General features: G+C 40.2%; 2 protein-coding genes across 2 annotated transcripts; one reads left to right on the plus strand and one right to left on the minus strand.

Annotated features, from left to right (window-relative positions):
• Positions 1 to 1,706: 1,706 nt before the first annotated feature.
• On the minus strand, positions 1,707 to 23,816 carry slc5a10 (solute carrier family 5 member 10). The gene is made up of 15 exons (XM_027282864.1): positions 23,495 to 23,816; positions 23,274 to 23,345; positions 22,130 to 22,234; positions 21,576 to 21,635; positions 21,127 to 21,231; positions 20,922 to 21,027; positions 20,754 to 20,834; positions 20,464 to 20,669; positions 17,341 to 17,476; positions 8,833 to 8,940; positions 8,593 to 8,743; positions 8,313 to 8,481; positions 4,807 to 5,022; positions 3,190 to 3,283; positions 1,707 to 3,070 (listed from the first exon to the last, which is right to left on the minus strand). Exons 1-15 carry the CDS (start codon positions 23,600 to 23,602, stop codon positions 2,877 to 2,879), a joined length of 1,911 nt encoding a protein of 636 aa, XP_027138665.1. The 5' UTR covers positions 23,603 to 23,816; the 3' UTR covers positions 1,707 to 2,876.
• Positions 10,338 to 19,617, plus strand: fam83gb (family with sequence similarity 83 member Gb). The gene is made up of 5 exons (XM_019269801.2): positions 10,338 to 11,635; positions 13,335 to 13,502; positions 14,402 to 14,526; positions 15,365 to 16,757; positions 18,491 to 19,617. Exons 1-5 carry the CDS (start codon positions 11,138 to 11,140, stop codon positions 18,851 to 18,853), a joined length of 2,547 nt encoding a protein of 848 aa, XP_019125346.1. The 5' UTR covers positions 10,338 to 11,137; the 3' UTR covers positions 18,854 to 19,617.
• Positions 23,817 to 25,622: the final 1,806 nt, after the last annotated feature.

Here is a 25,622-nt window from a genome sequence, read left to right on the forward strand (position 1 = left end):
GAGAAAACAAAATCATAGTCTAGTATATTAAATGACTGCAGGACATGTTACATGATTATAACTATATAAGAAGTGCATCGATCAGTTCAGTATGGCATGACGTCACGCGAGATGGAAATCTCAGGCCTATCACATTTGATTCATTATCTCGAGATCTTGAATCACTTAAATCTTGTCATCTCAAGATCTCGAGAAAATTATCAAATTATCTCGTGGATAACAACATTTGTTATTTCAAGATAATGACGTAAATACCTTTAGCTCTCGGGAAAACAAATTAACAGAGGAATAAAACACATGAATGTATGACTGTTTAGGGCTTCTGTACTTACTTATTTTGTCACAAATACTTAATGTTGTAAAAAAAAGAAAAAGAAACTGCAACGGTTTGACATCACAGTCTGTTAACAGGTGTTGAGCTGTACTACTGCATACGTGACAAAAGTTGTATAAAGCTTTTTGTGGCTCCAGAGACTGACTCATTTGGGAGACAGTTTAAAAATTATCAAAATCTGTGGGTGTGGAGTTTAACAGATGTCTAACTGTCTAAGCTACGTTAACATAACACATAACACACCCAAATATTCAAACAAACTGGTGGTCCAGTTCATTTATGGGAAATGTTAGGATCAGGTTTTGACAAGAAAATAATGTTTTGTTCTTGTGAAAAGAAAAACAAAAAAACTATCCATCATGAGTCTGAAAATGTTATTGGAGTCAATGCTAAAACTAATTGGCTTTAATCATTTAAGTCAGTTCAAGTATTAAGCAAAAAAAAAAAGCTGAATATTTGCATGTTCCTCCTAAACTAGCTCTTTTCTATATCATTATCAATACCTTTGAATTGAGACTGTTAGACTGTCATCTTGTGTTTAGTGGGTTTCATGTTTCTAACTTTTCCCAGAACAAAAATTGCAGATTAACTGATAATGAAAATAATTGTTGCTGTGTTAGACTGAGCCCTAATGACCTCCTTTCACCCATATCTTGTATCTAAAATATTAAAACAACATTGCATAGAATTGAAATGAAATTTTCGCAGTACCACTGTAGTAAATATGGAAAGCTGTACACGTGTATTTGTTATGATTATGTTACTTATGATCAGCGCAGCATCTTTCTTTCTTCATCTTTCTTTCAGCTTTTATTTCATAAAACTCTCACCAATGAACTTTTCCCAGATTTACTCTTGTCCAGCTTGGTCATTCTCTTCTTTTCTCTCATTAACTTCCTATGTCAACGACCTCTTCCAGCTCACGTAGCTCAGGTTCTGGCACGACAATGGCTCCACTCCTTGTCTACATTGTCTGCACTAAGATTAGCTAGTATTGGCTAACAGCAGCTCTAGTTCACAGCAGTTTACTTTGCTGTCCATCAGGAAACTCTGTAAATCACCTGGAGTTCAGGCGGGACCCAGAAAACATTCACTAAAATAAGTCACATGGTTGTTGGTGTGTGACTAAGTGTTTAATACATTCTTACATACTTCTCGTGGGTGATTATACAGAGGTGTTGTCATTTTATGGTGTAAAAGTTACACAATGTTGCTTTAATTAAAAGTGAAACTTAATGATCTCTTTGTTTTACCATCTTGTTTATGCCTCCAACCTCCTCTTTAGTAAACTGCAGAAACAGAAGCCAAATAAAGAGTGACATCATCTGGTTATAAAACACTCTGAGTTCATTTATGGACAAACATGTCTAGATTTGATGCAACATATTTTTAACTTTATTTGAGATATGACAAGAATGGATTTGGATCAGCAATAAAAAATGCACAGCAACATAGGCATCAGAACAGAGTTTCTCAACCTTGGGGTTTATGCCTCTTGAAGGAGTTAAGCAGAAAGAGGTCAAATTTCTAGTAAATAAATGGTCATCTGAAAGATATATTTGTAAAAATAAGAAAGAAATGTAAAAAATCTAATTCTTTCTATATAATTTGGAGCTGCAACTGAACTTGGGAATATAAAACGTGCCTGATTTATGCTTAAAAATCATGGACCAGAAAAGGTTGAGAAATTCTGATGTATATTCATAAACAAGCTAAATAGCATGAACGAACACTAGCACAATAACTAAAGGCTCACAAAACCTTGTTTAACAGACACAAGGACATTACCATAACTATATAATTACCATTATAAGCATATAAACTCACATGCAGCCTAAACCACACAAACGTATTCTCACTACATAATCTTGTAAGCTTTAAATTTAGGATGATGCACATTCACGTTAGCTTGTTACAAGCCACACGCTTCATTGTAATTTGTACAATACCCTTCTATAACTTTAAAACGAGGTTGCAACAAATATGAGGGGACGGTTTTATGAACAAGCCACTAGTGGGGTGGTAAAAATATAACTGTCATAACATGAAAGCACATCTGTTTGTCTGATGAAGTCATTTTAAAAGGAGAATGCTGAACACAACATTTCGCCTTACTTTGTTGAAAAAAACTCTGCCGTGTATATCCTATGATTATCTATCATTATGTGTAATTTGATACAAATGCGGACTAAACTCTCTTTAACCTTGTCTCTTGTGGAAAATAACACATTTAAAGGGTTTGTGCAGCCTCGGTGGAGGTATGTAGACCCACCCCACCCCTGTTTTCTAGTTTGAAATGTGATTTTATAGCACCTGAAACCAAATCTGCATGCTTCACTTGAAATACAGTGTAAAAATATTCCCTTGATTTTGAAGGATTCGTGTAAAATTAGTACAAAAATCACTGTTTGTTTCTCCACCTTCTTGTATCTGGAGAAATCAGTGGCTGTTTGGCAGGCAGGGAGAGTTTCGAGTTCATGTTGGAGAGACTGGCAGGAGTTCAGCAGGAGGGTGAGGCAGGATGTTAAATCTGATCCTTTACTCAGGCAAAGTATGCGTAGAGAAAAATGTTAATGCCGATCAGCAGGAGCGCATTGACACAGCAGAACCTGGACCAGAACACACTCTCTCTAACACTGAGGACTCTGGGAGCTGGAGTCCCTTCTGATGGCCGTGCTGCTGAGATACACAATCCTGTCCCCCGACCACATGTCACCCGCCGTGTTGGCTCAGAGCCTGCAACATCACACACACACACAGCAGACACAGGAAGTTACTCAAACAACAGCAGCATGTGTCTATGTAGATGACTGTTTATCACATGATGACTGGTTTTATTCCACTCAGACTCTTACCCTGGGAGCTACGGTGGCTGATAGAGGACACTTTCTGTAGAGGAATTTCTCTTTGAGGCTCCTCAGTCAGAGTCCACCAGGTCAGGTTACACAACTAAGAGTATAGAAAATGGAAATGTAACTTTATTTATTCATGAGCAAATTCAAATTTAGCATCAATAGGAACTATATGATATGTAGAAAAGCTGAATTTCTATTTTGATGTAAAGGAAGAGTTTATTTTGGGTACATATTTGTTGTCTTACAGCGAGTCAGATGAGAATATCGATACCACTCTCATGTTTATATGATAAATATGAAGCTGAAGCCATCAGCCTGTCAGCTTAGCTCAACACAAAAGCTTGGAAAAGAAGGAAACAGTGATGCCGTGTCTCAGTGTGCATACTTCCATACTTACACTTGCTATTTTGAGTACATAAGTGCTTTCACACTGTCATTGTCAGTGTCAATGATTGTGGCTATTTGCAGTGTACTCGGACGATGCACTCATAACAATCAAAAAGTTGAACATGGAACGCTGGACACTTCTCACACTCAGTGCTCGTTATTTTGGCTAAACATTGGACGGGGGGGTTACCGGCATTGTGAAAACGGCAAGACGAGGAAGCTGCTGGTTGCAGTGAATACTGCAATAGACAAATGTTGTACATATGTTTTATTGGTGCTAACGCTCCCGTCTCGTTGCAATTCTGTGGCGATGAAGAAGCGGTAAAATTTGGCGACATTTTGCGAAACAGCCGTATGGATAGACAGTATGAGTCTGGCTCTTTTCAGAAGGTAACTAAATCTGCCTACCACCACGTCTAATGCTAAATATAATAGCAACATGATATAAGTTGTTAATTATTGATCATTATTAGTCCTGGTAGGTGGATTTCATTACATTTAAACATAGCCAGGCTAACTGTTTCCTCCTGTTTTTAGTCTTTATTGCCAAAATAAGTTACCCCTGCTGGCTATAGCTTCATATTTAACAGACAGATATTATGCAAGCCCGTCTTTGAACAAATAAGCATTTTTCTATATATATATTTACATTAATATACCGTATGCTGATATACTGTATTTATGAATTTCCATGGTGGAAGGTAGTGACACTCTATTCGCAAGACAGTCAGACCAATCTGAAGTGTAAACTATTTTTTTTTATAGTTTTTAGTTTTCAATTCTTGACATTCATTCTAACATAGGGCTAGTTCACCTATATCATCTCTGCAGCAGATCTTCTGCATTTTTTAGTACTGACAAACATTCCCAACAAATGCCTGTTTTCTAATTTTGGTTTTTGAGTTCATACACGAGGCATGAGTAATGTCAGATGTGACAAATGGGTAACAAGCTTAAATGAGCATTATGTCTTTGTGTTGTGTGCAACAATAGTTCTACTGTACTGTAAGATTTTGCTCGTCGATTGATTGTTGATCTTTTGGATTTAGATCCAGGCCTGGCCTCTTGTCACGGTGAGGCGTTAGGCTTTAGATAATGTCTGTTCCTTACTTCAAATTCCTCTCTTTTTTATTTTCAGTAGATAACATTGAGGGTGTATCAACAGTAAAACATTTACATAAGCTTACTTCTCTAATAGCTATGTTATTTACTGTATCTATGTATACACACCTGCTCATGGGTTGGCGGCGGTGTAAGCAGTGTTACTACAGTAACCACGATAGCAGTGAGGCCACAAAGCAATATGGCGAAATGGAGGTAGTGGACACTGCGCAGCACTGCAGGGGCCGAGTCCACAACACCACATCTGGGAGGCGGGAAGGCAAACTCCAGCACCATCCTACACACACCCACCACCAAACCCACCATCAGGCCCCAGAATGCACCCTGAATACACACAAACACACATAAAAACACATACAGGTTACAAAGCATGCCTTCCAGCACTGATACGCTGCAACTTTCTACTGCAAAGGTATGACGTTAACTCTTGCAGCAGTACTGGGTCACACTTGGGTGTGTTCGGCTTGCAGCATTCACTTTCCCACCATGATAATCTGTCATTGTCATGTCACTTGTCAAGCACACACACGTGCAACTTTCTGTCACCTTCTGTGCTTAACCTTCAGCAAAGAATGTGATCTGTGCGGTTCAACTTAGCACTCGTGAAAATCATCAGCTTGTCACAGCACACAAAGCAAACGTCTGTACTGTACCTCTACTTGACTTCTTATTTTACTTCTTATTCTATTTCACTTTCCAGAAAAAAAAACACACACATTTAAATGAAAAGTTATTTAGTTAGTTAGTTAAGTCCATTTTTTCTTGTTTTAGTTCATATAAATCTTAAAACATTAAAACATATGCATAGATTTTCGGAAGTGTAAAGTTCCAGGACAAATACATTATGCGATAGATATAAAGACACTAATTATAGGGTTAATCTGTGTTTTCATGAGCTACATTTGCAGCTCTTGTTCAAAGATTGCACATGTCATGTTCCCATGTTCTATGTAAACAGGGCTGTGTTTGCTCTCCGCAGTGTCAGACTACAGTCAGCCCGTGACACATCCTTTGCGGTAACGTGTTCCCTTTGACCCCATGAGTCAACACCAAGATCCTTACAGCAATATACTCTCTGTGTTTATATGAGTAGATAAAAACCTCGCACCTTTTGTGTAACTGTGCCATTGACCGTTTTCAATAACTTTTTATAGGTATGCACCACATGGCTGGGACATTTTACAACCGTGCCAGTTAGCATGGGTTTGGTATGAAGACGTGGAGGCATATAGATTTTAACAGTGCTAACTTTGGTATAAATGTGGAAGTTTTTACATATCTAGGTTACCGATAAACTATCAATCATGTTAGGTTAAAGAGGTTACAGTCACGCTAGCAACTCTGTGAGACTGTACTTCGGCACAGCGGTGCTCAATGCTGATGTCAGCACGGTAACATGCTGAAGTTTGCTGGTATGTTCACCATGCTCATCGTCTTAGTTTTGTGTGTTAACATTTGATATTTAGCGCGAAACACATTGTACAGTTGAGACGGCACTTTACAAGTAAACACATTTGACTTGACATCACATTTTTGACCTGATGATGGCGCTAAATAAAGGTTAAGGGATCACCAAAGTACACATATTTACACTTGTTGAGACATTTCACTTAGAACTACAAATGTCAACCTGGATCTGCGGGAAAGGTGGCAAATAGTCTGCACAATTTTCTGACAATCCAGTCAATCCAGCCTGGAACAAAGTGATGGACTGACTGATTGACAGATGCATGGGTTATCTCTGAGTTTGTCCTGACTTTCCCCCACAGTTCAAAGATTAATAGGTTAATCAGTGACTCTAAATTATCCATCGGTGTGAATGTGAGTGCAAATAGTTGTTTGTCTCTATGTGTCAACCCTGTGGCGAACCCCGCCTCTCGTCCAGTGTTAGCTGGGATTGGCTCCAGGCGCCTGTAACCCTGATAAGGGAAAAAGCAGTTAAAAAATGCAAATCACCAAATCTCTGTTGGGCTCCTGCCAACCCATGTTGTAACTCTGCTCCTGGTAAACACATTACACAATAAACTAATATAGACTTTCTAGCTTCATTCTAAAAAAGAAAATGCAAATATTTACATTACAGAACAGGCTTTTGTTTTCCGAAAATCTTGGGAAAATCCTGTATTCTAGCAGCACAGCATGTATCTTATGTTATATGTCCACAGAGAGCAGACACACCCAGCACTTCCTCTATTAAAACAGGGATTCAATCTAGACTATTCAGTGAGCTGTGTTTTTCTTGCAGTCGAAAGATCATTGAACACGTGTTATTAGCCCTGGGCTGATACACATTCTTACTGCAGCAGAGCTCTAAATCTCTCTGTTATCTTTACCTTCTAAAAATCACACTTTCCCTCACTTGCACTCTGTTATCAGCCAGAAACAATCAATTTTGCTTTCTTTGATCTAACCAAAGGAAAAGCATGTTAATGTTGGTTCCTACGGAGGAAATAATACACAATGCACTTCATGGCCTGAGTGAGTGAGTGAGATTTATGTGTGCACACACACATACGCACATGTGGACGCCACAGCAAGCAGTGTTGGCAGCTGGATCCCATTTGAGGCTAATGAAACAGTACACCAGTACAGTGTAGGAGGAAGGACAAACAGTACAAACCTCAAAACTCCTGAATGTTCTGATAAGTAGTTGTTTTTGTCCAGAGTGAAGGAAACTTTGAATTCAGTCTGGATATGTTTACACAAATGTGTGTGTGCTGAAAAGTAATATCTTGCGTCTTGGAAGTCGTCCTAAAAGTATTCTTGGAACGAAACTTTTCATGAAATACTAGTGTACTTCAGACTGTAATTAGAGCTGTGATGATAAGTCCAATAACGGATGACTCCACTGACAGAAACTGATAATTGTCTAATTCTGTTGCTGTTGTTAAAGTCATATATCAAGCAAAAATGTCACATAAATGTCTCTTTTTTTATATCAGTGTGAATTGAATATATTTGACTGTGAGGAAGCACCAACTCCCTCATTGTCTACTAGGCCATTTGTGTTCAGAAAGATGGCCATTCCCTCATTCAGACACAGTTTTCTTTGTTTTCTTTATTTAACTTTAAGTTACAGTGTCAGATGAGAGAGACACAGAATTGTAGTCAATGTTAGAATTAAGTTTATTTCTAAAGAAGAAAGTTTAAAAACATTATAAAATGTAGTAGAAACCATAACTTGTTTGAGTCATTTGTGTAGTCCATCTTGGGCTGGTGCTTAGAGGGGCAGCACACCTCCACAGTTACCCCTTTATGGGGTGTATCTCAGCTAATTAAGTTGAATACTGCATGTTTTATATAGAATTGCTTTATTTTTAAATTTTGTTTATATGTTGAAGAATCCAATGAGACTTTTTTGGCGTGAGCAGATAAAAAAAATTATGTATTTTTATTAACATTGTCAACTCTCCGTACCTTGATAGGTCAGTTTGAACTGCAGAGGTAGGTGTAACATCCTAAAGTCAACCTGTTTTCCCTGCACACCTCCTGGACAGCATGATGTTTTCTCTTCCATGCTAAACTCTTCTTGCAACATTGGCTTTTGGACTGCTGATCGTCCCATAAGACTATGTGAACTTTTGATGTTTCAGCTGTAGTTGGATGTGGGTTACCTGCTCGTTGGTCCTCTTCCAGAACACAGCCAGAGTGAAGACAGCGGTGACGGGTGGAGCGAGGTAGCTCGTCACTGACTGGATGTAGACGTACAGCTGGCCACTGTTGGCCGACTGCAGGATGGGGATCCACACCACACTCACCACCACCAAGATCACGGTCACAATCCTGGAACAAACATGTATAATACATCTCCTTCACTTTCACACAAACCTTTCATTTCTTTGTTGATCCCTGTAAGTTCACCCTCCACGAGTCTAAACTCTGTAAGTGGCCTACCTGCCGACCAACAGCAGCTCTTTCTCTGAGGCCCGTGGGCGATGTTTCTTCCAGATGTCCATGGTGAAGAGTGTGGAGCTACTGTTAAAGATAGAGGTCAGCGAAGACATCAGAGCAGCCATCATGACCGCTATCATAAGTCCACGCAGGCCTGTAATAAACATACAGATGAACTGAGCAGATGACACATTTAGAAGTAAGATTTGTTACAGATATTTAAAATGAGAGCATTATTCTCACCGCTTGGCATGAGTTCAATCACCAGTTTGGGAAAGGCAATGTTGGAGCATCCCACCTCAGCTCCACACACCCGCACACACTCTTCTGGATCCACACATCCTACAGAGTCTGAAACACGAGGCAGTCACAGGTCGTTCACACACAGGCGAGGAAGACGTAACGACATACTCTACTCATGCACAATTCATGTTCTGTAATTTCTACTCATGAAGCGGTAAAAGTGTTAAAGTGTTGTGTATTTTATACATAAAAAAACAGTAATGTTACACCTCATTTTGTCATTAAAATTTTATAATATTGTTATTTGATGCAGTTGTTATAACTGTGTTAGTTTTTTTTTTAAGCATCATCGATATGTATATTTTCCATATTTTAATCAGTAAACTATCTAGAATTTTTAGAAATATATTTAAATGTATGTACAGTGTCTTTGACTCTGGCTTTGGTTTGCATACAAATGTAAGCTTTGATATCATTTTTCTGTATATTAATGCAATAATGTTTATCATATAACGTGTCACGTATTTAATGTTTGGTGTGGATCCTCTGAATATTATCTGATTGCTGTGACATCAGGATCCTTTAAATCAACAAATAAACAAATGACTGTACTCTCAGTCTCAGTCAGATTACATGCAACAGATAACAACATTTTCTCCTTATATTGTAGGAAAAAGCAAACAATTTGCTCCAAATGCAAACATGTAAAATTATACAAACTCCTGCTATATCTACAGATTGTTAATAGTAACCTCACCCCCTTTTTTTCTTGCAGTATAAGTATGTGTTGCATCTTATTCTAATTTTCTATTCATTTATTGCTTTTAACTTATTGTTGTTGTTGTTGTGGTTTGTTATAGTGTGCTCTGCTTTATTGTTAAGAGCTTTGTAACTGTGTTTTGGAAGGTGCTATACAAGTAAAGTTTATTATTATTATAATTGTGTGTGTGTATGCACAATATTTATGAACTACCACTCCACTCTGGGACATGATAATACACATTTTGTCATGGGATATCAGACATCAGAAAGTAGCCTTTGTCTTTACATTTCTAGATAGTTAAATATTTTTAGATAGTCATCTGTTAGGTGATAAAAAAGTGGACTGTTTCCATCTAGATAACCCGTAAACCTAACCTCATTTTAGTCTTACAGCACATTAAACCTCATCCAGACATTTCTCACTCTCTGTTATCAGTAAAAATGCAGCAGACCTTACAGTGACACATCACAAACCAGCAATCACATGGTTAGCAATTAGTTAGGTATTTGGACTGCATTGCCTAAATAGGGCATTTTAATCTGCACTGTAAACTAATAGCATCATGTTAAACTATAATCCCTAAGAGAGGAGAGTTATTGTTGCAACATTTAAACAAACATATTAAAGTCCCATATTGTCAGTAAAACTTATCCTGGGTTAGTTATTTCACTGAACAAGATTTCTCCCCCCTCCTCTCTCTCTGTCCAGGCAGGAGGGTGGAGTTTAAAACCACTCTTTCCCAACCGACTACCGGACACTCCGCCTTTCTGCCCCCGGTAATAGTGCTTCCGTTGTCGAATTCCAAGGTCCGCCACTCACCGGTATCCTGCGCTGAACCCTGGAGCTCTTTGAACTTTCTGTCTGGAGAATCGATTGAACAGAAAACAAAGGAAACGATGAACGGACGTGAGCTCGGAGCCAGTGAAAGCTGAGGACGGATATTTACCACTTTTTTTTGTGTGTGTGTGTGTGTGCGCTTTGGGAACGGGTTGCCATTTTTTGTGAACAGCTGTGAAACTTTCTGCGGTCCGACGGGAGAAAAGAAAGAAAAGTGACTCGTCAGCGCAACATTGCGCCTGAGTCACCGACTATTTCAACACCCTTACAGCGCAGAGGGATTGATGACTTCTTTCTCTGTCTCTCACATTAAGTTCCGCTTTAAAGTTGTTGACTCACTGGCAGACACTCATTCACCCAGACAGCCTAGCTGGAGCCGCCCGCCTGCCTTGCATGTCTGCCGGGCCCCGCGGCTGAACCGCACCGCCGTGCGCCGTGCGCACCTTTGTCAGGTGAAAGGCGTGTAGCTGAGCGGGTGGTGCTTCACCTGAGTGAGTGGCGGTAGTAAGCTGAGATCAGTTTAGGAACTGATCTTCACATGAAACAGAGACACCGGTAAACAGTGATCTGTTTACTGCAGCTCAGCAGGACGCATTATGGACCGGACTGACAGTTTGGAGGTTTAACGGACCAGTGGGTCAAAGTGGTGCTTGTATTAAACTATTTATTGACCGGTGGATATATATATTAATATTTATCAAGATCATGGCGTTGTCTCAGATTCAGTGTCTGGATGATCACCACGTCAACTGGCGTGTGAGCGAGAGCAAACCGGAGTTTTTCTACAGTGAGGACCAAAGGCTCGCGGTGGAAGCGCTCATCAACAAGGGCCGCGATGCGTTCACGGACTACATCCACAAGCACGGCGTCCGGGAGTTCCTCTCGGAGCCGGAGCTGGAGAAGATCGCACACAGAGCTGAGGCCTACCGACCCGGACACGAGCAGCATCATCATCAGAAGACTGAGACGCCAGGCCCCGGGAACCTAACCCCTGGTTCAGGGGTAGAAGGAGAAGATGGGAATGTGTCGCTCCAGTACTGGCCAGACCGGTCTGAAGCCTCAGTGGCGGAGCTGGATCTCGGGTGGCCCGATGCCATTTCATATCGGGGGGTCACACGGGTGACCGTGCACACCCAACCTCCAGCCGACGGGCACACGCATATCAAGGAGGTGGTGCGCAAGAGCATTGCATCAGCTCAGAAGGTAGGCAGTGAGGAGGAGGAGGATGATGATGATGATGATGATGATGATGATGGTGATGGTGGAGGTGGTGGTGATGATTGATGAAGTTCAGGGACTCAAAACACAAAGAAAACAGAAACTATAATGCAATCCTGTCTTTGTGACTCATGGTCAGTGTTGACATTGTCAAACCTGAGTTGTACTACAGCATTTCATTTTATTGTAAAGTGTAAGTGTGGTGCATAAATGCAAACACACACCACACAAGAGAGCAGTTTTTTAGATTATGGGCCACATACAACCCAAATGGACCGGACCATTAAAACCATTTTGTATAACAACACCTCCAAACTTTTTCCTTTCACAGTTAATGAACCATTCATTTAAAAAAAACATGATAAAAAGCCTTAAAAAGTGCAGTTTGTCTTGGTTTTTCCCCATTCAGTCAGTCTACTGCCATTACATGTACACACAGACAAAATGTTAAGTCACATGTATTTTTGAGCTAAATATGATAGTGTTTTACTTTTTACGCTGAGTACTAACTTCAACTAACAGCAATTTACACAGAAACTCCAGTGGGCCGTTTTGGACCCCTTGGTGGGCCAGTTATGACCCGTGGGCCGTATGTTTGACACGCACAAACAGTAATATTCCTTACAAAGGCTGAAGTGAGGTTACATTTGGTGAATGCACCACAATACGTCAGGGTTTTGGTATTTTTCTGGCTGCTCAACATCACAAACTACAAAGCAGTGCCTGTCTTTCAGAGAAATCAAATCTTTAAGGTTTGCTTGTGTGACACAGTGACGAAAAGAAGTTTATAATCCCCAACACAGTTAGTCTATTGTGTTTTAATTGATTGAACGATAGACATCCTCTTCTCCCCCTCAGTCTTGTCTGACATGTGCGGCACTCACACATGCACACAACAAAGTTTTTAATAACACAGGTCTGATCTTGACATGCCGGTGGAAAAAAATGTTCTGACGTCAGAGAAAAACGTTGCATGCCAGCAACCTATACATGACCCGACATACGGAAATGTTGGCACATGTATGTACAATATAGTGATCGAGTTTTGCCCCAAAGCACCAAAAAACTCAGATTTGATTTTTTCGCTGCTTGATAAAGACACTGAGCACAATAACCTTTTACCTCTCTGTTGAACTGCTGACAAACAACAAACTGCTCGCTGCCTGTCTTCCAGGCTTTGCATATCTGAATGACGTACTTTTCATTAGTTAAACTTTATCTTGGATTGACAACAATGTTTCAAGTCAATAAAGTCCCTAACTTTCTTTTTCCAGAGCTCTTTTCTTGTTGCAGTTCTCCGTTTTTTTTTTTCTTTTTAGTTTAAAACTGGGTCAGATGAAGTGTGAATAGACAGCACTGTGTGAAGAGTACCATGCTGTCACTAGTACTGCTCTAGACAGTCTGTCCAGTCACTTCACACTCTATCACCACTCTGCAAAGCCCTCTTTGTTTCTAGAAGTCTCTTTATGGCGCATCCATGTTCAGATCAGTCATCTTTCTTTGTCTTTGAGGGTTCAAGTGACTTTTTGGATGCAGTTCTCATAAGTGCCTGACTTCCTCTGAGGATTTAATGGTTGTAATATTGCTGCTGATAAGAGCAGCTTGAATCAAACCCACCCTCACAGAGCAGGAAGCACTAACACCATGCGGTTTCCTCTGTGTGTTTGTGTGTGTGTGTGTGTAGGTAATAGCTGTGGTTATGGACGTGTTTACAGATGTAGATATTTTTCGAGACCTGCTGGACGCAGCGTACAAACGCAGAGTTCCTGTATACATAATGATCGACATGGCCGCAGTCCCCTGCTTTCTTTCCATGTGTGGCAGAGCTGATATGCACCGCGGACACCTAAAGGTATGTATACAGACACACACCCACACCCACATGATGTTTTTACAAGCTGGGAGATGAGTTGGCTGAAGAGATGGCTGTTCGTGATAAGTAATAACAAAAATAGAAAGTAAAACACTTCAAATCAAGTGTGCAACAAGTTTATCACTATAAAAGGGAAATATTTGAATCCAGGCCACATGATTTATGTAAGTCTGTTATGTTTTTTTTTTTCGCCTGCAGGTCTTGTTAAGCTGCATGTTCCAGCTAGTTTTTTGGCCATAGGCAGGCTTAATTTTTTGTTATTCTTTGCCTCTCTGAATTGAACTGGTCCAGGCAGTAACTGAAAAGTACTTAATGTGTTTCATGGAGGGGGTTTCTAAATGTGTTGGAGGCGAGGAAGACATTCAGCACATTCCCGCCTGCACTGTAGGCAATTAGATAAACCACACATAATGTCACTTTACTCTCTGTGACACGCATCTCTTTCATTTCCTTCCTTTGATTCTTAACCCAGCCCTTTCTCTTTCTCTAACTGCTTTCTTATCTGCTATCTCCGCTGTCATTGTGAGCATTAACGACATATATGCTTATTGTCTCCTGTGAGTTCTTTCGCACAGAACATTTACAAGGTAATGCTCGGCCTGGGACCACACCCTTTATCACAGAGCCAAAGACAAACACAGCAGGGTGTGTCATACAAGCATGCACATACATAGATAGAATCCATGCTCTAACCTGTAGAGTCAGCTAACACAAGTGTTATAGTTGTGTTAATAAACTGAGCAACAACAAAGCTCTATTTCGCCTTTATTTCCCTTTTGTTCACCAAATCCTTCCTCCCATTGACATGAAACATCCGAGGGCCTCTCTGTACATAACATTAATCCTGTATATGTGTGTGTGTGTGTGTGTGTGTGTAGAATCTGCGTGTACGCTGCTGTGGAGGTGTGGAGTTTTTCACTCGGTCTGCACAGAAAGTGCGCGGATCACTGAGCCAGAAGTTCCTCCTGGTTGATGGAGACAGAGCGATCTCTGGTTCATACAGGTGAGCTATGTCCACTGTGCATCGTTTATTTGTATATATAAAGTTGCTCTAATTCATATTTTTTCATTAACGTGGACTGAGTCATTAACGTGACACTTGAAAGCGGACTCCTCAGTTTCCTTTAGCTCTGCATTTTAATGTCTTTTAGCTCATTGTTTTGGTTTTCTGGCCTACAACTGTTCTGTTTTGCTTCACTCTCACTGGTCTCATCTATTCTGGGCAGCTGGTGTCAGTGAAAAAGATGTAAAAACCTGCAACACGCTGTCAGTAGACAGAGATGGTTGGCAGCAGAGCGGAAAATTTGTCAAATACCTGGAAAACACTCCAAACGAATGTTATTGTTGCTCCATGTCTACTGAAAGTGTAAATAGGAAAATGTCATGATAGCACCTGAACTAAAATGACATACTGAATTAACAGCTTTTACTGCTTCAACTGTACTGTATTTGTACTGCTACAATGACAAATAAAGCCTTCATCCAATCCAATTCAAGTGGCAAAAAGTGCTCCAATGCCTGAAGCATTGCTGCAGAATTATGTCAATGTGAATTTATGAAAATTAAGCAGATCTTTTACAATATAAACCTTCACCTCAACACACTTTTAATTCACCATCATTGTCATCTGTAGTTAACCATTTACCAATACATATGCATGCTCTCAGACTTTATCCCTCGTTCTACGAGGAAGTGAATAATCATGCGATCAAAGAACAAAATATAATTCATGACTTGAGAGCGCACATATCTGAAACAATGATTAAACTTGGTTGGGATTTCTCAGTGGGATTGAGTATTTACTGCTGGGAATTTATGTTTCCCTGTCTTTGTTATTCCAGTTTCACCTGGTCCTCGTCTCGTTTGGATCGTAACCTCATCACTGTGATCACAGGACAGGCAGTGGAGACCTTTGACCTGCAGTTTCGTGAGCTTTACCTCCTGTCCAGAAGTGTGTCGCTGAACAAGGTTCCTATGGATGATGAACCAATCCCTGACCCGCTCCCTCAGGCGGCTCCCGCTCCGGTGTCAGCTGCCATTGCTAGGAAGCTCATCAATCCCAAATATGCCCTTGTTGCCACGGGAACACACACAAGTCCTGCTTCTTCTGACCAAAATTCAAGCAACAAGAATTCCCAGAATCCCACTGGGCTAAAAATAACGAAAGGACGTCTGAGGAACGTTATTGAAGAGCGACCTTTACATCCAGGATTAGCGCATCTGGAGAAAGCGTACCTGATCCCGTACCTGCCCACCTGGCCTGAGCCAGACCCACCAAGCGACGTGATTGGCTTTATCAACATCAGGGATGACAAGAGAGCCAATCAGGTTCACTTACAGAGGTCAGAGAGGTTTGAGGTCAGCCAGGCTATACGCTTCAGCTCACCACTGACACTGCCAGCACAGACCGAGGCACCTGCTTCAGATCAGGATGCAAAGCCTGCGGCAGCAGCAGAAAATCCTTCTGGAAATACAAATACAACCACCTCTACTCCTGTCAGTCCAAACAAGAAACAGGCCAAACAGCAAACACACAGACCTCAGAATAAAGACCAGACTGATGCAGCAGACTGCAGAGGGCCTCCTCAGCAGCCAAACACACCTTTAACACAAGACACAAACACACACAGTCCTACATCACCATCCAATGTTACTGCTGATTCACAGCCAACAGACAATGCTAAACAAACTCCAGAGCCTCCACAAACTGTAGCACCACCTGTTCCTAAACGCCGCACACTGCAGTTAATCATAGACCCCGCTGCCTCAGAGCAGCCTGGCCAACCACAGGTCACTCTGATGAAAATGGACCAGTCAGAAAGTCTCGATGGCTTTAGCGAAAAGAAACCCCTGGAGGAGCTCACGCCAAGCCGTAGCCCCCTGACATCAAAGGATGACGGAAGGGACTCTGGCAGCAACGAGGGCGGCAGCCAAGACAGCACCAAGGTCATATGTGACCGAGGAACCAATGATGACCCGTCGAGCACCTCCACAGTGTCAGAAGAGGAGTTTTACGATTGTAAAGAGCCAAGAGACATTTTGACCAACGGAGTGACGACAGGGTCAGGTCGTGGAAATCGCCATGGAGACGGGGTCAACATGATGGCCCGCCTATCCCAGAGCATGCTGGATCTGCGTGAGCCCAGCCAGTCAGAGGACAGCGCCAGCCTCATCCGCCAATCACAGCAGCTCCGCAGACAATTGCACGCCTCACCTCATAGGCACATAGGACAGGTGAGCAGCCAGGTGAAAACCTGATTCTGTTTTCTCACATTTTACAGACTAAACAATTAAGCGGTTAGTTTAATTGAAATAATCAACAGACCGATAATGAAAAGAAAAGTGAATTGTAGAGGTGGAATGATTAGTCTAGACAGAAAATTAAATGTTCATCAACCAGTCCTTTTAAGTGCTGTTTTTCCCTATTGAATATCTTGGTTTGTTTTGGACAGTTAGTCAGACAAAATAGGCACTAGGACTACTCTTTATATCTCTGTGGGCTTTAGGAATTTGTAGAACAAGTAGATTTGGACACGATATGTGTCTTAATCTTTTAAATCCTGTTTAATTGTTTTATGAGTAATCACTGACGAAAACAAACACAGACATTCCCAGGAATAACATTTGCCAAGAATAAGTCTGATGGAAGGTTACAGGAGTGACACAGCTGTTTTTTCCCGTACCTGTCTATGCAGATCCTACTAAAATTGGGTGTGTTAAAGCAAGTGACTACTCGCTTACAGTAAACATACCGTCATCCATGTTTTATTGATTTAAAAAGGTGTGCGATTATATGCCCACATGTGTGTGCACGCACCTGGATAGAGCGCTCGGCTGATCATGCCGGGGAGGATGATGAAGATAAAAGGAAGCATCTTCAGATAGGCAGCCAGGATTGATGCTCCTTTCACGTGACTCATGTTCTTAGCTGACAGGGAGCGTTGTACAATCACCTACGTGTACAGAAACACAAATAACAGCAATAATCATAACTTCATTTATGTAACACTAACCAGAAAAGGTATAGTACAATAAAATATACATAGATACGATTAAACAACAGTTTAACAGATGAGATTAAAATAAAAGTCATAAAAAGCTTATTTAAGAAAATACAAATAATGTGCTTTTAGGAGAGGGGTTAGCAGAAACATAGTCAAGAGCTAGGCCCATGTGTGCTTTAAAAATACTTAAAATCAACTCTAAATGTCACAGGAAGCCACTGTAAAGGTGCTAAAATGACTGTTATATACAATCTTCTGTGGGATCTTGTGAGTAGTCTTGCTGTGACATGCTGAACCAATTGAAGCTTGGAAAGTTTGTACTGACCCAGATAGGAATCAAGAGAACAGCAGTTGTGTAATCAGGATGTAACAAAAAAACATGGATTTCACTTTAAGTCCTTTCAGCAAAAAAAACAACAAGAATTTCTGAGATTTGGACAACATATTGTGAATATTTTTTCATAATTCAGATGATTAAAGCATTTTCCCTGTAGCCTACGAACATTGATACAAGACATATTCAGTTTTTGTGAGGGCCCATTAAGTTGTTAAGTTGAGGGTCACTAGTTTTCATACAGAAAATGACAGCTTGTTAAGTTGCAAATATTAGCACCGATTCCTATAGATGTTACATTTCGTTCAAGTTATTTCAAACTTTTATAAAATGTGAGACTCAGAGAGTTTCGAAACGAGGAAACACATTTATCTGAGATAACTGAAGGATTTAACTTTAACCAAGACAAGCCTGTAGTGTGCACAACATTTGAATCAAACAAGAAGCAGATCAGTCTGGAAACTGATGAAATATTTGAGCTTTTAGATAAGAGTAGAGAAGAGTAAAGGGCCGAGGGTTGATCCCTGAGGTACTCCATGAGTACCCTACAGTCCCCTATAGCCAATATGTGAAACTTATCTATTCCATGATGTATTACTCATCTCTTTCTGCTTCCTCTTTGTGTCTAGTTGTTCCAGACCTCAAGATCTCCAGGTCGTGATGCACGTAATAAAGGAGCTAAAGTAGTCATTGCCAAACCAGGAAGTTATCACCGCCCCACCCGAGCATCTGGTCCTGTGATTGGAGGACACCGTTACTGGCAGGGTCAAACACTGCAGCCTGATTCAGTAGCTGAGACGCGCTCTGGTCGGTCGCCACGACGCCACAGTCCAAACTACAGAAAGACTGAGTACATGTCGTCACAGCAGCCAGCCGGCCCTTCAGGGTTATTAGGAGTATCATTCTCAAAACTGAGCAATTTAAAACACTTAAGGGCGCGAGGTGACACGGCGCAGAAGAAGGCGTCTCAAAATAACAAGGCTACTAGGTAGAAGGTTGATACTTTGCGCTAAGAAATAGGTGACTCTTCAGCATGGAATCTTCTCTATCTATGGCATGCATGAACTATGTAACTGGGATTTATGACTTTGTCAGCAAGTGTTGGCAGTTTGATTTGATGATCTGTTTTAAGAGGGTATGTCCGTAAATGAATTGCATCACCTTCCAATCCGACGCTTTGTGGTTTAAAGCTTATGATTGGATGGTTTCAGTAGTATCTTGCTGATGAATTTTAGAAGCAGATACTGATATCTGGAAAGAGCTTAACTGAAAAAAGATATCAGCTGATATTTGAATGTATACAAACTTATGCATACGTTTAGCTTTTCTACCAAAGGCAGGTTATTCTGTAGATGATACAAATTTGGTCAACTGTTCAGTCGGCTAGCGCTTCAGTATTGTGAACAATCTTTTGAACAAATGTTTCTAAATTACCTCTGCTTAACTTTTTCAGAATTTTGTACTGTAATGTTGATTTTCCGTATGTATAACCTACATAGATGTGACGTATCTGTGAAATGCACGATCAGCCGATTACGTCTCCCCGCTGATATAATAATCAGGTTTTCAGGTGTTGATACCACTGTGATTGGTTACTGTGGGTGCTGAAGGGTAGGGATATTGTGTTGAATGCTTTCACAGATTTACTGGATTACCTGTGCAGGTGTAGAGAACTCAAAGAGTATATATGTGTAATTTTAAATACTGATGTGGGACCAAAAGGGAATGCTGTAAATAAAATTAAAAAAACAGATTATTTGAACAGTTTGGTGATTGTGGACGTGTACTGTGAGATATTTTTAAATATATCTGCTTTTGCAAAGAGTGCATGGAAATATAATTGTAGCTTTTAGGTTTGTAAAGGTATTTTTAAAGCCTGGAGTTTAGGTCTGGCACAAATTCATCATCAGGCCAACAGGGTGTTTTTTTTTTTCCTTTCTTTTCTTCTCTTTTGCTGAGTTTGTGGATGCAGCCACATTAGAAAAATCTGGTTGGGTAAGCAGTATGAACAAAACCAAATAAGTTGTACAGTGAGATGGCAAGTTCATTCTTGACCTTTTAAAATGTAGTATTTAGCATTTAGTAGGTCTTAAATTTGATTTTTATTGAGTATTTTATAAAGACACAGACTAAGATAATTACTAAAACTGTGTTGGAACTGTGCACAAACATGTACAGTGCTTATGTGTGTATGTAATATGCAAACTTTGCTTAGTGTGCAGCAGGTAAAACAGTTTTACGCAGTAGAGTCCTATGAGGAAGGAGCATCTCATGCAATCATCACTCTTTCCCTTGTGCAACAAATTCCTTGTTCAAATTTGACTAACCCTAATTACTGTAGTCATGTAAACACAATTTTTATACGCAAGGGACATTTTGTGTGTGCACATATTAGAAAATGTCTGCACCTATAGGTTGGAGGTGATTAAATTATTTGAGAAAGAGATTTGGAGTTTTCCCGCTTCACTTCAATTTAGAGGGCTTTTTTTTTTGGTGATGCATCCGCTAGTGGCTATTAGAGAAACGTCACATCTGCAGCAGTGGTGGTTGTTTTTCCTGCACATGCATGTGTTTATGTTGATGTTTGTGTGTATAGATGTACCTGGTCAGAGCACCAGTACCAGGTGGCCAATATGGTTAGACCCAGAGTCATGCCGGGCCAGGGCAGATCTCCAGTGACCGCATCTCTGAACAGGTGCATGGCGTCCTGACGTGGCAGGTGGCAGGTACTGTTTGGAATGATCTTACTGGGCACCGCCATGCTGTACACCCGCTCCAGGTTTCCATATCCACCAATCTTATTGAAGGCTGTGGATCAGTGGCACACAACCCCAGTTATACAATCCTTAAAATAACTGCAGTTATGTTGTAAAGTATGGTAATGGTACAAACCAGTGATTGTTAGAATGATTGCTCCAACAATCATGACAAATGTCTGTAGAGTGTCGGTATAGATGACAGCAGCAAGACCGCCTGAAAGGAACATTCCCGTGTTTATAAAAACATGAAATTAGGTATACAGGAAGGTAATTGTGTATAAGTGTGTGTGGTTGTGCGTACCTGCAATAGTGTAGAGAGCAGTGACCACCAGCATTAGGACAGTGGACAGGTAAAGGTTCCACCCAAGACACACCTGAACGAACAAGGCTCCAGAGTACAGGTCAGTCTGGTGATAGAAACACAACACATCTGTCAACAAAGCCAGCAAAGATACAATCTTACAGCAGATGATGCCAAAGCAAAGCAGCCAAATAGAGCGTCATACTGATATTTTTGTGAAGACGGACAACAGCAGTGAGAGGACAGCCAAGTAGGTTCTGATCCTTTCTCCTCCAAAACGACGGCCCAAGTACTCCGGCATTGTCACGATCTGAACACACACACACACATTTCAACATCTTTAACACTCCACGGTTACACAGAAGAGCTGAATTTAAGACGCTCTGTGTGGATTTAGGAGCTCAGTATGATCTGCCAATTAGCAACTGATGACTATAGTATGTATGATGTGTTCAAACTAATATAAATATAATTAGGTACCAACAAATGGAGTAATTTATGTTCCTGTTATTAAAAGGCAGTTGTGTGTGGTGTAGTGTAACACCCTGTTGGGGAATTTTCAAGGCGTCTCATGTCTCTTGGCACTGAAATGTCTGCTGAACCAACCTTTACAAGCAAAGCAGACTGCGTGTGTGTGTGTGTGTGCAAACTAACCCCTGAGGAGATGTAGACAGGCACAAATACCCAGGCCAGAGCCAGCAGCACATAAGTGGCCTGTGAGAAAAAGGAAAGAAGACAGAAAGAGGACATAGAGGTTTGACCAGATTGTCCACAACAGACCCCTCAGGTGGAAAAAATCTCTCTGGTCATACTAGGAGGTAAAAATCTCTTTTATCTCTGCCAGCTCATGTGTAAACCTTTGTGCAGTCCTGTCGACTGACTGTGCACAGCACGATGCTGCTGCCCCCTGCAGCAGTCTGCCTGCAACAGCTGCTGAAGGAAGTAAAGACACAAATGCACAGTGTGCAGGTAATCTTATCTGTTTGGTCTAGACAGACATTTTCAAAGAGGTAATCAGATATCACAATGCTGATAGTTTGTGTTTGTCTAGTCAGCCCATCACAAAAGAAAACTAACATGCAGGTGGATTAGCAGGCGAGCTCTGCTTAATTCCTGAAGGTAATGTTGTTAGTTAGTTACGATGAATAGATAAATTAGAGGAGCATCTCATAATATTTTGCTGAGTGGATGAATGTCTGTCTACTCACATTCCACTCAAAGCCAGCGACAGCGATGCCTCCAGCAGCTCCAGTCCCAGCCAGACCAATAAACAAACCAGAGCCTTCTGAGCTGGCAAAGAGAGATGCCCCAATCTGTGCACACCAGGGATGGAAAGAGTATTCAGAGCCAATATACCAATACAACAAGACAGCACTGTAAAAACACTGCGTCACAAATAAAAGGTTCTGCATTCATAACTTAAGTTAACAGAAACTTAACGTATCATAAGTATTTGTTCTGCAGAAAAAAATAAAATTACAATATATTATCATGTTGCAATTCAAAGTGCTTTACAGGACAAAGAATTCAACTCAGTTTTATTTATATAGCGCCAAATCATACCCAACGTTACCTTGTGGTACAGCAGCAGAGCTACTTTACAGAGAGAACAATTCTCACCATTAGCAACCTTAAAAAGGACTCACCCCAAAGATATACATTAAAAATAAGACACTAAGAAAACATCAGATTGCAACATTTACTGTCAAGGTCCTGTTAGTTAGTTAGTACATTTAGAGTTAAGTAGTTTAGTCCTGTGGTTTCCATACATAGGGGTCATAAATCTGAGGTGTCATGAGATGAGAAGAAAGAAACACATTTGTAATGATTTGTTGGACTATTCTCTTTTATCTCTTTGGGCCTCAGACATCCTAACCCTAAATGAAACCTACGAAGAACTGCTTACATCTCATAGACAGACTTTGAAACACAAAGGACACCAAACAGACAATGCTTTTCGTTTTGTAAGGAGTCGCAAACTAAAATGTCTGGGAACAGCTAATTTAATATTCAACAGTGTATTTTATTTTGTAAAATCTTCTGCATCTATCTGTAAAATCTGAAAGTACTTCAGACCTGTAGTTGAGCAGAAGTAGCATCATAAAATGGAATACACAAATTACAAAAAGTACACAGGGATTATTTTTGTTGAGTCTGCCAAGCGTAACCCACTAGCAGTCTGTCTGTGAACATTCTCAAGGCTGCCAAATATCAGTATCACTAATTTACAATCTAGGGTTACTAATATTTGCAAACAAGGATAGATTAACAGAAGAAGCTTCATTGAAGTACAGATCAAAAACTATCCTAAGACACATTTAGAGACGTTACAGAACACATGATGAGACTCACCGGCCACCAGGCCATGTCCCGTCCAGCCAAGAAATATCCACTCAGAGTATTCCTGCTCACCCTGCATGATGACTGACAGAGAAAACTGTTAAACACACACACACACACACACACACACACACACACAAACACCATATATAGATATAATATATATAGATATAATATATATATATATATAAGATAAGGATATATATATATATATATAGATCTCTGACTCTCACCCAGATGCCGACAGCAAGGTTGAGAAGAAAGTATGTTGCTATGACGATAATATCAGAGAAGCTGAAGGACTGAGGCAGGTCGTAGAAGTTGATGGTGGAGTTAGACATCCTCAAAGTTCACAATATACCAAAAACACACACGTTTGCTTCCTGTACACACACACACACACACACACGTTTTGAATCTAACCCTTACAGCTGTGCAGTCAGTCTCATAATCTGACACTTTGCAAACACCCTAAACACAGAGAAGGACTCATTACACTCCCTAAAAACTTTTTAAAAAACAGCAAACAAACATACAAAAAACAGACTTACTAACACTAACACACACACACAGCCAAACACACACACTCCAGCCCTTGGCAAAAGTCTCTTCTTGGCTGAACTACAAGCTGACCTTGCTGTTACCGAAAGCCTGACACAGAGTGTTTGGTGTACATGTGAAGAGGGCAGTCCCTTGCTCGAATTGATGATTAAACACATCACCTTAATGTGGCACCTGCAGCGCTTACACACACACCGTGCCAGGGGATAATGGAGTGCATGGTATGGGTCAGCAGTGGAGTACAGCAGATGCTCATGTGGACCAGAGTCCACGCTGATGCACACACAGACACACACAGATGGTCAATCATTGGCGATGACAAGTTTCTAATCATTAGCGTCTAAACACACAAACTTTTGCTGTTAAGTGCTAAGTAGGGTCAGTGAAAGTGTGTGAAAGAGAAACAAAGACGTGTTGACCAACTGTTTGTTTGATCCAGTAACTTTTAGGAAGACATCAGTGGGACGTCTACATAAAGCTTTATACTCCAGTCACTCCTGCCAACACACCTAATCTTATAAACCGAGTTTAATTCAATTTAGAGCCATTTTTGAAGACATTATTTACTGATGACACTGTGAGCAAGTGCTTGGCAAGTGTGGCAAAGAAAAAGCTCCAACAGAACGCAGCTCAGAGAAATAAATTAAAAATAAGGCACTACTAAGACATCAGATTGCAACATTTACTCTCATAGTCTTGCAAAATGAGTGGACACAAGGTTTTTTTTGTTTCTTTCTTCTTTTCTTCTTTTTTTGTAGATATTTCTTCAAATAATTAAATGTTTGAGGATAGATCCATTTGTGGTTTTGCATTATTGGTTGATGTTAGACACACATAATGTTTTGAAATACAAGCCTACTACATAATCATATGCGTATATCATAAAATATTCCTTGGTGGTATAAAATTGAGGCTGATCTGCCCTGTTTTAAGTGATCTTGTACTTTACATTCTTTACTTGTTGGACATGAGATATAAGTTTGAGAAACACTTGGAAATATTTGTAAGCACCAGCTTGGAGACATCCCTTCAGATGGAGGGGTTTGTATTTAAGTACTTTTTTTAAAAAGAACTTTTGCTTTAAATTGCTTATAAATCACCATATTTGTTTTTAAAAAACAACTTTACTATAATGTTTTCAAAGTAGTTTTATAATATACCATACTTACTGTTAATTGATTCAAAACACCAAAAAGACTAATATACTTACAGTATATTATGACTAACATTTATAAAATATTTAACCATGGTAAATATCCTGATGAAGGCTCAATAGCTAAAAATATTTTGAGGATACAGCATGGTATAACTAGAGCAGTGTGACTTTTTAAAATCTATTTATGTTGAAACACACACTGGTCGTCGCCTCGTTGTGTGTGCATTCTCAAAATCAGAAATTACTTTTTAATTATTTTTTTTTACTCTCAACACATCTAGACATTTTTCACTAGGTGACAACACAAGAGGAACGGAGGTCCAAGAGGAAGAGACAAAATGTGCTCCCTGATGTGAAATTAACTCAGTGTCACACACAAACTGCTGGCCAGTGTTTGTCTGCTATAAGGAGCAGATGGTGGCGAGAGGGACACCCTGACGTCACACACATCATCATTAATCTCACACACACAGAACAAAATGTAAAAGCTTAAGATGAATGAAAGTTTTCAGAGCAACAAAAACTTCTATAGAAAAATAATTGCAACAATTTAAGTGTTACATAAGTAACTACTGTCACTGTTTTTATGTATAAACAGTTTCTACCATGAATAAATTCACTTTAAATAGAATCCGCTTAGTTAA

Source organism: Larimichthys crocea, chromosome X (assembly GCF_000972845.2).
Source record: "Larimichthys crocea isolate SSNF chromosome X, L_crocea_2.0, whole genome shotgun sequence".
NCBI classification, from domain to species: Eukaryota; Metazoa; Chordata; class Actinopteri; family Sciaenidae; genus Larimichthys; species Larimichthys crocea.